The 13,659-nt window shown below is 46.4% G+C and overlaps 1 protein-coding gene across 1 annotated transcript in view; it reads right to left on the reverse strand.

The window, feature by feature from the left end:
• The window catches only part of EXOC4 (exocyst complex component 4), a gene marked incomplete at its 5' end in the record, with an annotated part of 449,694 nt that overhangs the window by 315,859 nt on the left and 120,176 nt on the right, over nucleotides 1-13,659 (reverse strand). Inside the window, 2 exons of the mRNA XM_082492311.1 lie at nucleotides 8,220-8,308; nucleotides 12,691-12,836. Of these exons, the coding sequence (XP_082348437.1) occupies nucleotides 8,220-8,308; nucleotides 12,691-12,836 (235 nt within the window). The remainder of the gene's footprint in view (nucleotides 1-8,219; nucleotides 8,309-12,690; nucleotides 12,837-13,659) is intronic.

The following is a 13,659-nucleotide window of genomic DNA, read 5'->3' on the forward strand; positions in this document are numbered from 1 at the left end:
CCATTTGCCTCCGCTGCTATTTCTTGGCATCAAAATCTTAATTAGCAGAGTTTCTCTTTGATTTCCTTAATTACTTAAAACCTTATGGCGAGAAATTTTCAAGCTTGGACCAAGAATAGATGAACAGCATATTGGTACGTAACCCAAACCCACTCCCCAATTTTAAATTTGTATCGTAGGGATGTTTGGTGCTTTCTATTTATCACCTCACCAACAAGAAAAAAATATCCTCAGAGGTTCTACTTATAAGAATAAAGTTTAAAAAACAAATAATCCAGTATCTACAGTCTTGTTGTAATCATAGAATGGTTTGGGTTGGAAGGGACCTTGAAGATCATCAAGTTCCAACTCCCCTGTCATAGGCAGGAACACCTCCCACCAGCCCAGGTTGCTCCCAGCCCCATCCAACCTGGCCTTGAACACCTCCAGGGATGGGGCAGCCACAGCTTCTCAGGGCAACCTGGGCCAGGGGCTCACCACCCTCACAGTCAATAATTTCTTCCTAATATCTAATCTAAATCTCCCCTCTTCCAGTTTGAAGCCATTCCCCCTCATCCTATCACTACATGCCCCAGTAAAAAGTCCCTCCCCAGTTCTCCTGGAGCCCCTTTAGGTACTGGAAGGCCACAATAAGGTCTCCCCGGAGCCTTCTCCTCTCCAGGCTGAACACCCCCAACTCTCTCAGCCTGTCCTCCCAGCAGAGGAGCTCCAGCCCTTGCAGCATCTTTGTGGCCTCCTCTGGCCCTGCTCCAACAGGTCCATGTCCATGTTGGGGGCTCCAGAGCTGGAGGCAGTACTCCAGGTGGGGTCTTCACCAGAGCAGAGCAGCAGAGTCCCCTCCCTCGCCCTGCCGGCCACACTTCTTATGCAGCCCAGGATACAGTTGGCCACCTGGGCTGCGATTGTGCATTGCTGCCCAGACCTTTGTTTCACAGCCAGATTTGCCATACTTTGCCAGAGGTGAACATGACACACCTTTAGTTTTGTAGTCCTCCTACCGACCCACTGCGACCACGCCGGATTCTTTAAACTCGCAGAAATCAGTTAATTCAACGTGCCAACAGTTATGCCTGAGCCATTGAGCCAAGGTCCAAACTTCTGGTGACGCCCACTGCACCTCCAGAGATGAACACACCACCAATATTAAGAGACATTCACACACAGGAGCTGGGAAAAAAGAGATCTCATACATTATATATATATATATATCTTTGAACTACTGGCCAACTTTGGGATATTTGAGTGTTGCATATTTACAACCCACAAGAGACCCTTGCAATAGATTTTCGTTTTGGAGTTTCATACTTAAATTTATATAACGCTCTGCTACTCCCACCAAGAGAAAAGTAACTATGCAAGAATGGTACTGCATATATATATATATATATATATATATATTTATATGTATGCATAAATACCTGGGTATTTAAAATCACCTCTGACAAACTAAACCTTAAGAAAAATGAAGCAAGGGGAACTTACCCAAATTTTTTTAAAAAGTATAACGAAGCATACTGCGTCACAGGGATGTTCTGGACTGAAACTGCTTAAATAACTACAGAAGGAAATACAGAATTTGTGCCGTTTCGCAAAATGTGCCCCGTAGTTGGAGGAACACTGCTTTGGGGCATAAATTTAATTCTTTGTTCTATTAAGGTCTTTCTCTGTGAAGTCACTTAACTTTTTTCCAGCCTCCCTTGTACGAGCAGCGCTGCCCTACCTGCCAGTGACAATAAGAGCACAGAGCAAGATGCCCAAGTAGCAGGATCAGAAAGGACACAATTTCTCAAAACCCCCCCAAAAAAAAAACCCAAAAAAAAACCCCCAAAAAACCCCCCCCCCAAAAAAAACCCCAAAAATAACCCCCAAAACAAATAAAAAGCAAAAAAAAAACCCCAAAGGCACAATGACAACATAAGAATATTTTCAATCCTCTCACACAGCACAAACGCACTCGTAGGCAGCGATTCCCGCAGGGGCACTGGACGGCAGCATCCTCCCGAGCTCCCACCGCCGCGCAGGGCAGCGCCGACCACCGGCTGCAGAGCCGCCTCCTTCCACGCACGGCCGCGTCGAGTGTGCCCGAACCACCGTTTCTACGAACATACATGAATACCGTAACGTATCCAAGACTCAAATCAGTGCGATCTAAAAGACTGGACGGTGACTCTGGGATTCTGACTCGGATTCTGCTCCCATCGTCCTTCCCAGGACGCCGCATCGCACACCACAGCTACAACCCAAATAAAACCCTACGCTGCAAAAACACTGAGAAGTTTAATTAATGCTGAAGCGCACCCAGCTTCCCGGGTGAAAGATGTAACGAGCCCAAATTTTAAGAGGAGCTGAGCAGCCACAGAGTCCATTAACATCCACGGGAACACCAGCTGCTCGGGAACACTTCACATTTCATTCTTAAAAATGGCCCAGATGAAGGTCAGCTCTGCTGGTGGTGTACATCTGAACTACCCGGGCCTGGACGCGCACAGATAACGGAGAAGCCGGATGCTATTTTCCATGCTGATCAGCTTCCTGGAGCCTTTTCAGAGTTTCACAGCGTATAAAAACATCTTTTCCCATTTCTACTGATTAAACTAAGCTGAGGCCGCGGTTACCGTGAGCACAGTATAGAGCTACACGAATTCCCTACGGCCACGGGACTCCGCAACAATACCCGACGTATCCAGAAGGCGCCTATAACCGACACCGCCTTTGACAAAGTAAGACGGTGCTAGAAATTATCAGCCAAGAGCAAGCAGCACAGTGCCCAGCGCTGGCGGGACGTCTCGTGCCCTCGGAGCTCTCCCATCCCGGCTCTTCTGAATCCCGCGCGCACGAGGCTACACACGAGTAAGGAAGAGCGTTAGTTCACATTAGGCACCTTCTGAAATAAAGATTATCATCCACTGAGCTTTCCATTTTCATGGGTCCTTTCCCTTCTGTCGGTGGCTTGCATTTATTTTTTATACGCGTATATATATTTCTTATTTTTTATTGCCTGTTATCTCCAGAATCCAGCTCCTGCCACTGCCCCTTTGCCTCAGTCCCACAAAATGTGGACGTGTAAACCCCTGGAAGACAGACTTCAAGACACTTGGGCAAGGAAACTGTGCCGGTGAAGGCTGTTAGATCACGTGAAAACTAATCCCTTCAGGGGTATACAACGCACGTATTGTGCGCATACCGCGCTCCGAGCAACAAAATTAAAACTTGGGTTAGTGCTTTTAAAAACCATTACCAAAATACAAATTGAGAAATTCAGATAGGCACAGAAACGATCCAGAGTTCTAGTGGTCTTTCTCTTAAGTTTTGCTTAAAATCATGTTTTCTTGATACCAATTACATTCAATTTAATGAAGACCTCAAGGCCCCTGGAGACGGTCTCTGCCTTACCGTGCAGCCCCAGTGACACCCTCCCACCACCTACTGTCCCCTCCCGCAGTCCCTGACCTCCCGCAACGGCAAGAGACCACATTTTTCTTTTATTTCCAAGAAATCTTTGGTAATTGAAGGCAGCAGTGGAGTGAAATAAGGCGCACGCGTGGGATTCATCCCACCAGCCAGCGACAAGCAACCACGTCTGCGGTGAGGAGCAGCAGCATTTTAGCCAAGTTTCCGATGAAAATAAGAGTAATCTGATCTTCTGGCCGGCCAGCCGGCTGTCCCAGCCTCACAACCATCAAGCCGGTGAGCCAATTTCTGCCAAACGTGGCAGAAGTATAGATCTTAAAAGCAGTAAAGTCTTAAGAGGTTTTTGTGAAAAGAGGCAGCTGCGCGGACGAAAGCAGGAGGAGCTCGTGCCTCCACGGAAGGAGAAGCTGCAGCGAGGACGTGTTAGATCTCCACGCTGTTGGACCTACCGGCCAGGCAGGAACCTGCACGTTCGCTTCCAGGGCACAGGGCTGCTTGCTCGCTACGTTCTTGTGGAGTCCCCTTCCCTGGAGATTTTCAAGACCCGCCTGGATGCAGTCCTGAGTAATGTGCTCTAGGCAATCCTGCTCTAGCAGGGGAGTTGGACTAGATGATCTCTAGAGGTCCCTTCCAACTCTGAAAATTCTGTGATTCTGTGATTCTTCGCTTGATCCAGCCACGCTATATGCTGCTTTTTGCTTAGCGGGTGGTTCGGGGGTACAGGCAGGCGCTGGTGGGTGCTGGGAAGAAAGAAGCGAGGGGGATGGAGCAGGTTCAGAGACACGGTGAGAAGTGGAGCTAATGACAGAAAGGAGTTAAGGAAGAAAAGGAGACATACCTGAGACGAACAAGGATTCGGTCATTCAGCTGCTTATAGAATAAATGTCCTTGTTTTTAAAATATACCCCCGTTATTTAAGACAGTCTACAAAAAAAACAACATATTTGACAAATGGCAGGAGGGCTCCAACAAGGAAAATGTAAATTCCCCAGCCAGCACATGGCCAAGACAAGCTCTTAGGGGAAGAAAAAGAAAGAATTGAGAAGCTTAATGATGACAATTTCTTGTTTTGTACAGAGAAAACCACCTCTGACGTCGTACTTCTGACAACAACCCGGGGCGCCACATCTATGTTAGTCGAGAAGGAAATATTTCAGTTATGTACTTGCTTTATTTCCCCCCCCCTCTTTTTAATAACAATTGTCAAACAACTCATGTGTCCAATTTCAAGGGAAAAATACGTGGCCTAAGTCTTCCTCCTCCAATTTCAGTGGAATGAGACACGAGAATTAATCCTTCCATCTCTAAATCGCTTACAGCAGGTCCCTTTCTCCCACTGAGGGATAATGTGTGCCTTATGCACTGCACTATTTCAGTCCAAATGAAAGAGGTTAATGACAAAGCATCACTCTGATCTTCACACATTTTAGGGCTATTTAAATTAAATTCTTATTTCAAAAAGTTGGCACGAGCCAAACTTTTATAAGTTCTCTTTTTCTTTTTTTTTTTTTTTTTAAATGCATATGTTTCTTTGAAGATCTTTTCAGGAAAAAGATTTCCTAACAAGCCACCCTCCCCCTGCTGCCGCTGAAAAAAAAAAAAAACATCCCTGTGGATAAGGCTGTCGGGAAGAGAAACTGTGTGGCATTCAGAGAAGAGAGAGTGTCACATGCCTGCCTTCCAGTAACCTGATTGAACAATTAAATTGTATTTCTCTTTTAAAGAGGGTTAAAAAAAAAAAATAAAAAAAAAATCAAAATGCAGATCTTGCTGTGGTCTGGGATTCAGGAAGATTAATGAGCTACCTAAAAGGGAACAGCAGCTTATAATAGAAAAAGAGGATAGCACATTTTTAACATAAAGTTCAAAGGGAAACTTTTCTTGATGGTTAAACTGCAAAGATTTCTCAGCAAAGTCATCTCATCTATTGTCCCTATTGACTCCCTACATTGACTTTTTGTCACCTATTGCATCACATTCAAGCTCTTCCAAGTCATCCAGAAAGGGCAACATAATCTTGGTCCCTATCCACATTAATTCCTATATTTTTGTCCTTTACTTCTGTCAGCTCGTCGGCTTTGTTCTCTGCGACCCCACGCTACCTCGGCAGCTGGAAGTCTGCGGAGCTCTTTCGTATCCTCCTCTCTTGACAACGCTCACAACCTCCCGCTCACGACAAACGTCACCTCAAGATTTGTCCTCTATCAATAAGGAGTCACTCTTCCATGAAATCTGGCTGTGCCCATCAGTAACGAGTTCGGAACCCAGAAAATATCTTTATCAATGATCTGGATGAGGGGATTGTGCACCCTCAGTCAACTTGCAGATGACACCAAGCTGGGTGGTAGTGTTGATCTGCCTGAGGGTGGGGAGGCCATGCAGAGGGATTTAGACAAACATAAGCCAGCAGTGTGCCCAGGTGGCCAAGAGGGCCAACGGCATCCTGGCCTGTGTCAGGAACAGTGTAGCCAGTAGGACCAGGGAGGTGATTTTGCCCCTGTGCTCGGCACTGGTGAGGCCCTACCTCGAGTGCTGTGTTCAGTTTTGGGCCCCTCACGACAAGAAGGACATTGAGGTGTTGGAGCGTGTCCAGAGAAGGGCACCGGAGCTGGTGAGGGGTCTGGAGCACACGTCTGATGAGGAACAACTGAGGGACCTGGGGGTGTTCAGCCTGGAGAGGAGGAGGCTGAGGGGAGACCTTGTTGCTCTCGACAGCTCCCTGAAAGGAGGGGGTAGCAAGGGGTGGGGGGTCGGGCTCTTCTTGCTAGTAAGAAGTGATAGGACAAGAGGAAATGGCCTCAAGTTGCACCAGGTGAGGCTTAGACTGGATATTCGGAAGAATTTCTTTACTGGAAGGGTCATCGGGCATTGGAACGCGTTACCCAGGGCAGTGGTGCAGTCCCCATCCCTGGAGGTATTTAAGGGTTGTGCAGATATAGTGCTGAGGGACACGGTTTGGTGGAGGGCTGGTCAGTGTTGGGGTAATGATTGGATGAGATGATCTTACAGGTCTTTTCCAATCTAGGAGATTCTGGGATTCTGTGAAAGGAGCCATTTAGAAACAAATCCTCAGTTCAGCCTAACAGCAACAGTAACCACAAGAACACCCAGGTCTCAGCCACGAGGTACCTGGACGAGGACACAGGCGCAGAGTGAGTCACTACTGTTCTCTCCTGTGTTTTTAAAGCAACATGGACAACCGGACAGGTCAGGGCGTGGAGGCAACTTCAAACAATAGAAGGCAACAAAACTAATCCCAAAGAGACGTGAGATTTTTGAGGCAAACGTTGCAGGCTTCCTGATGGCCCCATCACTGCTCCGAACTTAGCGTTCTCAACAGCTCCAAAATTCTTGGCTTTGAACCCACGCTTCTCCCATGCAGTTTGTAGCACAGACCTAGTGACTGTGGAGAAGTAATTACTTAAATCCTACTGCCCACTTGTTTAAGAAAACGATGGTGCAATGTCATAGCTTACGCTGTACAACATCCCGCTGAACTGGGGAACGTCTTTCAGTCGACCCCGGGCACAAGAGCACGTGACAGATTTTGAAGGTGAGAACACAAGGCTCAAAAGGTGAAGAGCTGTAAGCTAAACACCTTCCAAATGGCGCAACCGGTGATGCTATAATTTAAAAGACAGGTATATCGATTTTATTTTATTCCTATGTGCTGTTAGATCATAGAGCGGGCAACTGTCAACTACAGTACATCTTTATCTCAGGTTCTTCCTTCACAGTCCATCCAGAACTATCTGAATATTCACCACAGTGCGCATCGTTATAGCCTTAATCATCAATACTAAGATCATCTTTGTAAAGTCACCTAAGTGAAGCAATCTGCCCACAAGACCACTGTCTGTCTCTCAAAGCTTCTTTTCACACTGGTGTGGGTTTAACTTGTCGCTGAGGACAATTAAGTTATAAAAGGAGAAAGGCAACACAAAATTATTCAAAAGTTCTCTCGTATGTTACAAAACATCCTCAATTAAAAGCCATGAGTAAGATTTCAAGGAGAAATTCCACCCTTGTCCACCACCGTAATATCTGAAGAGTACACATCATTTTCTTGTTATGATTAGCCCAGTAAGAAACTAGAATAGATGAAACAAAATAATTTAGTCCTGCTATACAACGTCACGACAGCCTTAAGATCTTCCCTTGATTTTGCTCTCAAAACCAACGCTTTTGTGAATTAGACCATTCAGGAAAAAAAAAAAAAAACAGGAAATGATGCCACGCTCAGGGGAGAGAACACTTCTCTGTGTACACACAGCGCTTGCCACAAGCGATATAAACCAGCAAGAGTAGTCCAACTCTTCAAATTCACCATTTTCAGAAACTCTGCAACTCTTCAAGTGTTGTACAAAAGAAGGAATTGGTCACTCCAGTCCACGCAACAGAAACTTTGCAACTTTAAATATGAGATGACGGAGTTTAAGCTCCCAAAGCAATCCAGGGTAAGTACCACGTTCAGCATATGATGTAAGGAGAGGAACCGCAGGTAAAGGAGCAGACATCAGCTCCAAGTATCCAAAACCAACGCTCACGGCGAGACTGTTCGCATTTCACGAGTATCTTTTACAACCTGGACCTCTAGCGGAAAATGCAGAGGCAATAAAGAGAAACGCCGCTGCTTCGCAACTTAATAAGAATAAATAAACAGAGCTTAAAAAAAAAAAAACTGGAGAGATTTGGACATCCTGTGGGGCAAAGTAGAGAGGTATTAACACCCTGACATAGCATGCACAGGATATTGAAGCTCAGGCAAAAGAGAATTATCCAAAGTAGCACATTATCTCTTTCCCCACCTTGAAGTTCTCCACTTCTGCTGTACAGTTCCCTTCTCTGCTCGCGCAAATAGGCACTCATGCTAATAGCGTGGGAGGAGGACTCAAACCTGCAATAAAAAAAGAAAAAAACAAAATAAAAATGCCGTCAGTGAGCCATCCATAGAAGCATCCTCCTTGTAAGCACCAGTCAGCTCTAAACAAAAAGGACTTCCGTGCCTGTTGGAGCAAAATTAGAGGCAGACAAAAGCCCATTTTTCCGATAAAATTCCATCACCGATGCACCACATTCTGCCACCTCTGATCGATACACCTCTGCCAACAACCGCCCGCGAAGCCCAGAGATGCTCATCCTCTCCATCAGCCGGGATCACGAGGGCATTTCAGTAGGAATGGCCCTCAAAACTGATAAAATCCAAACCAAAGCCATCAGCCAACACCATTTAAATCACTAACTGGCGTATACATAAAAATTAAAAATTAACATTCTCCTGGAAACTAGGGAATAATAAATTATTAAGTACGTATTGTATGGCTCCAACATTCCACAATGACCAATCTGAGAGGTGGAGACAAATTTTCCAACCACTGTACCGCCTTAAATGTGATTTTTGGCATTGACAGTAGACGGCCACAGAATGGGCACTGACCAGACACCGCAGGGTCTCAGGATGCCTCTGGGCTTGCCGTGCCCTGAGCTGGCTGTCCCTCTGATCACAAGTGTCCCATGGCCAAGGGCTCGTGCCCGACCTGCCTGAGCTCAGTGCTGGGGACACCCCGCATGGCCAAGGGCTGCCGTCCCGGGCAGGCACTGCCCGGCAAACACCAGCCCTTTGTGTGCCCGGGCTGGGCGCTGGGCAGCTCTGCCACCGGCGCTGGGCACCAGGGAGAAGGGAGCGGGCGGTGGGGACAAAGCATCTTTGATAGCCAAAGTGGACGCAAGATTTAGAGGGAAGACATTTTAGGGGGAGAACACCAAACTCCTCAAGGTGAAGACCTCAAGGCGTTGATGATTTGCCGTAACACCCGTTGCCCCCTCCCCAAACCTTCTGCTAAGGAAGACCGATCAGCCTCGGTGCCACCATGAGGGACACTGGGAAAACGAGCATCACACCAGAGAAAAGGGGCAAACGTTTGTGAGCCTTCTTGGTAATGTTATTAATGTTAATGAGGCTTTTCTGCCCTAATTTGGACTGTGAGTGTTAGTATTATTGCAACTGAACTAATAACGATCTATCAAAATACAACAAATACTTCAGACTTTAATTAAACGAACAGTAAATTCTTGTCTGTGTATTTATGACGTGCTCCCTTGTGCCCCTGGTGAGACATTAAGCATAACATTATCGCCGCGGCCCAGAGGTCTTCTCCAGGCAGCAAAAACAGACACTGCAGGTCAAGGCAAACTACAGCAATAAACCTCGGTCTGCTCCTTGAGGAAGAGACTCCGATTATTCCCATGTCCTGCACTGGCTTCGGCTGCAGGATCCCATCACGTTCACTTCTTTCCCACAGCCATCCAGTTTCTCTCCCCTATTTCCCCTCCTCTGCCGTTTCCTTGATCTGCTCTTCTCCCACGTTCCCATTCACGCTTAACTCCTCTACTCTTTTAACTCCTTTCCTCCTGCTGATCTTTCCCACGGCGAAGCTTTCAAAATATTTTTGTTTTACACAGATTTACACATAATCAGAGCCAAGCCTGAGACTACTGCATCTCAGCATCTGCTTGTACAATTCACTCCTTTCCCACCAACGCCCAATTTCCATCTTGCAAAGTTGATCCGTAGGGAGATGGCAACCTGAACGTGCACTTGGCTACCTTTCGGAGGAGAGGAAAGCCAGGTTTATGAGGGCATGAACTACCTGAATTCCCAAAGTACCCCTCAGCTGAAGTTTTCTTTTTTAAGCCAACATTAAACAACTGAGTACATCATGGCTTGTCTTTATTTTATTTTTTGTTTTTAAATTACACCCAATTTAAAGATAGGGAAACAATGACTCAAAAGTCCCTCCCAAATGCCAGCTACCGGTTTCCAGAGAGCAAGACACAAACTGAGGAGTTTTCCTTCCTCCCACTATTGCTGGAACACACAACTAGCAAAAATACTTGGGATTTATAAAATTAGCTTACAGCAAGCTATCACAGTACCGGCACAGACACCTGCATCCATCTGTGAGTACAACGTGAGGTGGAGCTCTGCCCTAAGAGACTTCTGAAGCGAGGAATTAAATGCAGATATTCTGATGACAAGTGGAAGGCTCCTCCGATTTGGATGGGGCTAATGGAAAGGCAAGAAAAAGAGCCTGACCGCCCGGCACGAAAAGCACTGAAGATGGGAGAGGAGACAAGAATAACACTCCATCAAACGTGTACATCCCTCGGTGGACTGAGAAATTCCATTTCAACGGAGATTTCCATAGATATAGTGACAGCTGACAGAAGACAGATAACCAAATAAGAGATCCCAATAAGCGCTGCTGTCACGGCGGTGCCGGCGATGACTTGGTGACAAGACCACGAGTGGTAAGAGACATGCTCGCTCCTGGGAGGTTCCGCACCTTCACTTTAAACAATTATACCCACCTTCACTCTCTGCTGACAAACTAATACACAGCCGTAAACTGCCGGAAGTGAAACAGAGCATCCTTATTCCCCAAACTTAAATGGTCCAAGTACACCCGAGAAGAGACGCAATACGGAGAGGTGAGCAGCCCTATTTTGCTCCAATACACAGCTGCAAGTCAGAGAAAATGCAGAGTGTCATTCTCAACCCAAACAGCCATAGGAATGTTAAAAAAAAATTAAAAAAAGTAAGAGGAAGGGGGGATAAGCCTGCATTGACAGGGGCAGGAGGCACCTCTGAGATCCTCCAGGCAACAGTTAACCTCCTGATAACAGAAGGCTGCACAGAAGCTCATCCTGCGAGAGGGAGAGCCGGCGGCGCAGAAAACTTCGATTTCCGACACTGGGGCCTTAGGAACTATGAGAATACAGCCACCAGATACATATATCCACGGGGCAAAGCACAGGGAGGTCCAGATAATCCAGAAATAAGTTTTAGCTGAAAAAAAAAAAAAAATTAAAAAAAAAAAAAAAACACACAACCAACCAACCATCTGTAAAGAGGAGGCAGAACACAAAGCTCCTCTCCCATGTGCCTGAAACAGCCCGTTACTCTCAGCCTTTCCTGCATTCCTGTGTTATTGCCCCACCATATAATGATCTATCTCCGATCACAAATGAGGGGTTCTTCATTAAAAAAAAAAAAAAAAACTATAAAAAAATAAAAAACAGACTTCGTGGCTCCCCATCTCCAGCAAATAACGGATGAAAACACCAGCTTGCTTCCAATCGCTCCCCTTCCAGCAAATATTATGCTGGATTTTTTTTTTTTTTTTTAACCTTGGACTCTCTCGTAAGGCTCAGCACCGCTCAGACGAGTAGAGTAAAACAGCCCAAGCCCTGCAGCAGCTTACGGCGCAGACGGGTGCTCAGGACCCATCGGATACGCCGCTCCCGCTGCAGCTGAGCGCGGTTACGAGGTTAATGCCTCGAGCTGCTGGCACTCCCCACCACTCCTCCACACCGCCCTTCCCTCGAACCTACCCTGAAACTTGCTCCGTCCCTCACCAACTCTTTTCAAACAATCTCATTGTTTAAAAAAAAAAAAAAAAAGACATTTAAAAGATTATTTTGGCAGTGCTGAGTTCGGGAGCAGCCACACACGCAGATATGCTGGCAGAGCTGAGGAAGCTGTGGTCTTCAAACTCGGAGCATCTGCTGCCAACCCAGCCCGTTTTGGTATCCCCCCCCAAATCCTCAAGAAGCCAAAGGGAATGACCAGCACGTGTAGTCATGGGAAGAGGTGAAAATTCAGCACAGCTCCCCTGAATCTAGGCATAAAACCAAGCCCATCTCTCCTCTCCTGACAGTGCTGCTCACCAATAACTCCTCCTCAATTCTTATTCTTGCACATCAAATTTGTTTCCCCAAATCCCTCCCTCGGCCACCCAGCCTCTCCGCTTCTCATCCTCTCTCTTACGCTCTCCTCCCAACCACTTAATTCTTTCCACTCTGAACTCCGAATTAAAGGAGTTAGTGATAGGATTAACCGCTTAGTCTACCTAGTAATTATACAGTTATCTTAATTCTCTTTGTCCGGTCCCCTTTATCGCTCCCTTTAACAGGTTCTGAATTTACCGTGGACAAAGAGAGGCGTAATGTATCACCGCGTGCTTTGCAGCGGCTTGGATAATGGGATCCCAGTCCCGAGATGAGCTTTGGAAGGAGCAACGCTTTAAAAGCTTTAAAAACCAGCGATAGAATCCGTAACAGAGATGTTACTGAGGCTTCAGCTTTGGGCGTTAAATCTCCATCTCAAGACTTACGCTCCTCTCACACTGTGAAACTGCGATTAGCAGCCAAAGCTGCGCAATACTCAAGGCACCAAAGACGGCTTAGGCACAGCTTTAACGTCCTCCCAGCGCTTACTTGAACAACGGGTTTTTAGGTCTCTGTGGCTTCTTCTTGGCGAAGAAGGCTGCGAATTCTCTCCCAGAGCTGGCGTAGCTAAGCTGGGCGGACGGCTCCGAGGCAGTGCGGGTGTTCTTCATATCCAGATACTCTGTCAGCAGCATCTGCAAACACAAGGAAGAGGAACTCGGCATTCAAAGGAAAACAGCATTATAATGGAACCTGAATGACTCGCGTCTTTAGGTACTCTATAAGCCTGGAAATTTACTAAAAATCTCATAAATTCTAATTGACGGACTTTTCAGAAATGTGATCCTAGTGACTTAGATGCCACTGTCACTAATTTGGTAAAAAAAAAAGCTCATTTTACATTACTTGACCAACTCAATCTGCTACAAAAGCCTGATGGTACCAAAGGTATCTTTGCCAAAAGCGCCCACTCCTCCCCAAACTGATTTGAGCAGCACCAGGGAGATGGTGGGCGGGTTGTTGGCTGGCCTTTACACACCCATTACGTACCCCAGCCCTGAAAAACACAAAGGTTAGCAATATTGATCTGTTCAGTTACAAAAGCATATTTTCTATACGCGTAGGCATGCCTATATATTTTCCATATATTTATATGTAGAGATATAAAACATTCACGCATGTGTTCGGGTGCGTGTGCTGCAGGTCACATATGCTGCTGGAAAAAAAAAAAAAAAATCCTGGGAACGCTGCAAAAATTGCCCTTGAATAGCTCCCGAACCAAACATGTTTGGTTTACCATTGAAAATATGAATTCCCACAGCCGTCAGTTCTGCCCACGTAGTTGAGGATTGATTTTCCCCGAGCCCCGCACACTCGGGGAGGGGGAGGGGGGGGTCCCTTTTTCAGACCAAGGGTTTGTGAAACCCACACAGCCCCGAGCGGTGGCCCCATATTTGATGCCGTTTAAGCACCTCCGCGTTGCAGCAGCAGATTCCAAATCATTCACTTTTAATTTCC

Source organism: Vanellus vanellus, assembly GCF_965231255.1.
Source record: "Vanellus vanellus genome assembly, chromosome: 1".
Taxonomy (NCBI): Eukaryota; Metazoa; Chordata; class Aves; order Charadriiformes; family Charadriidae; genus Vanellus; species Vanellus vanellus.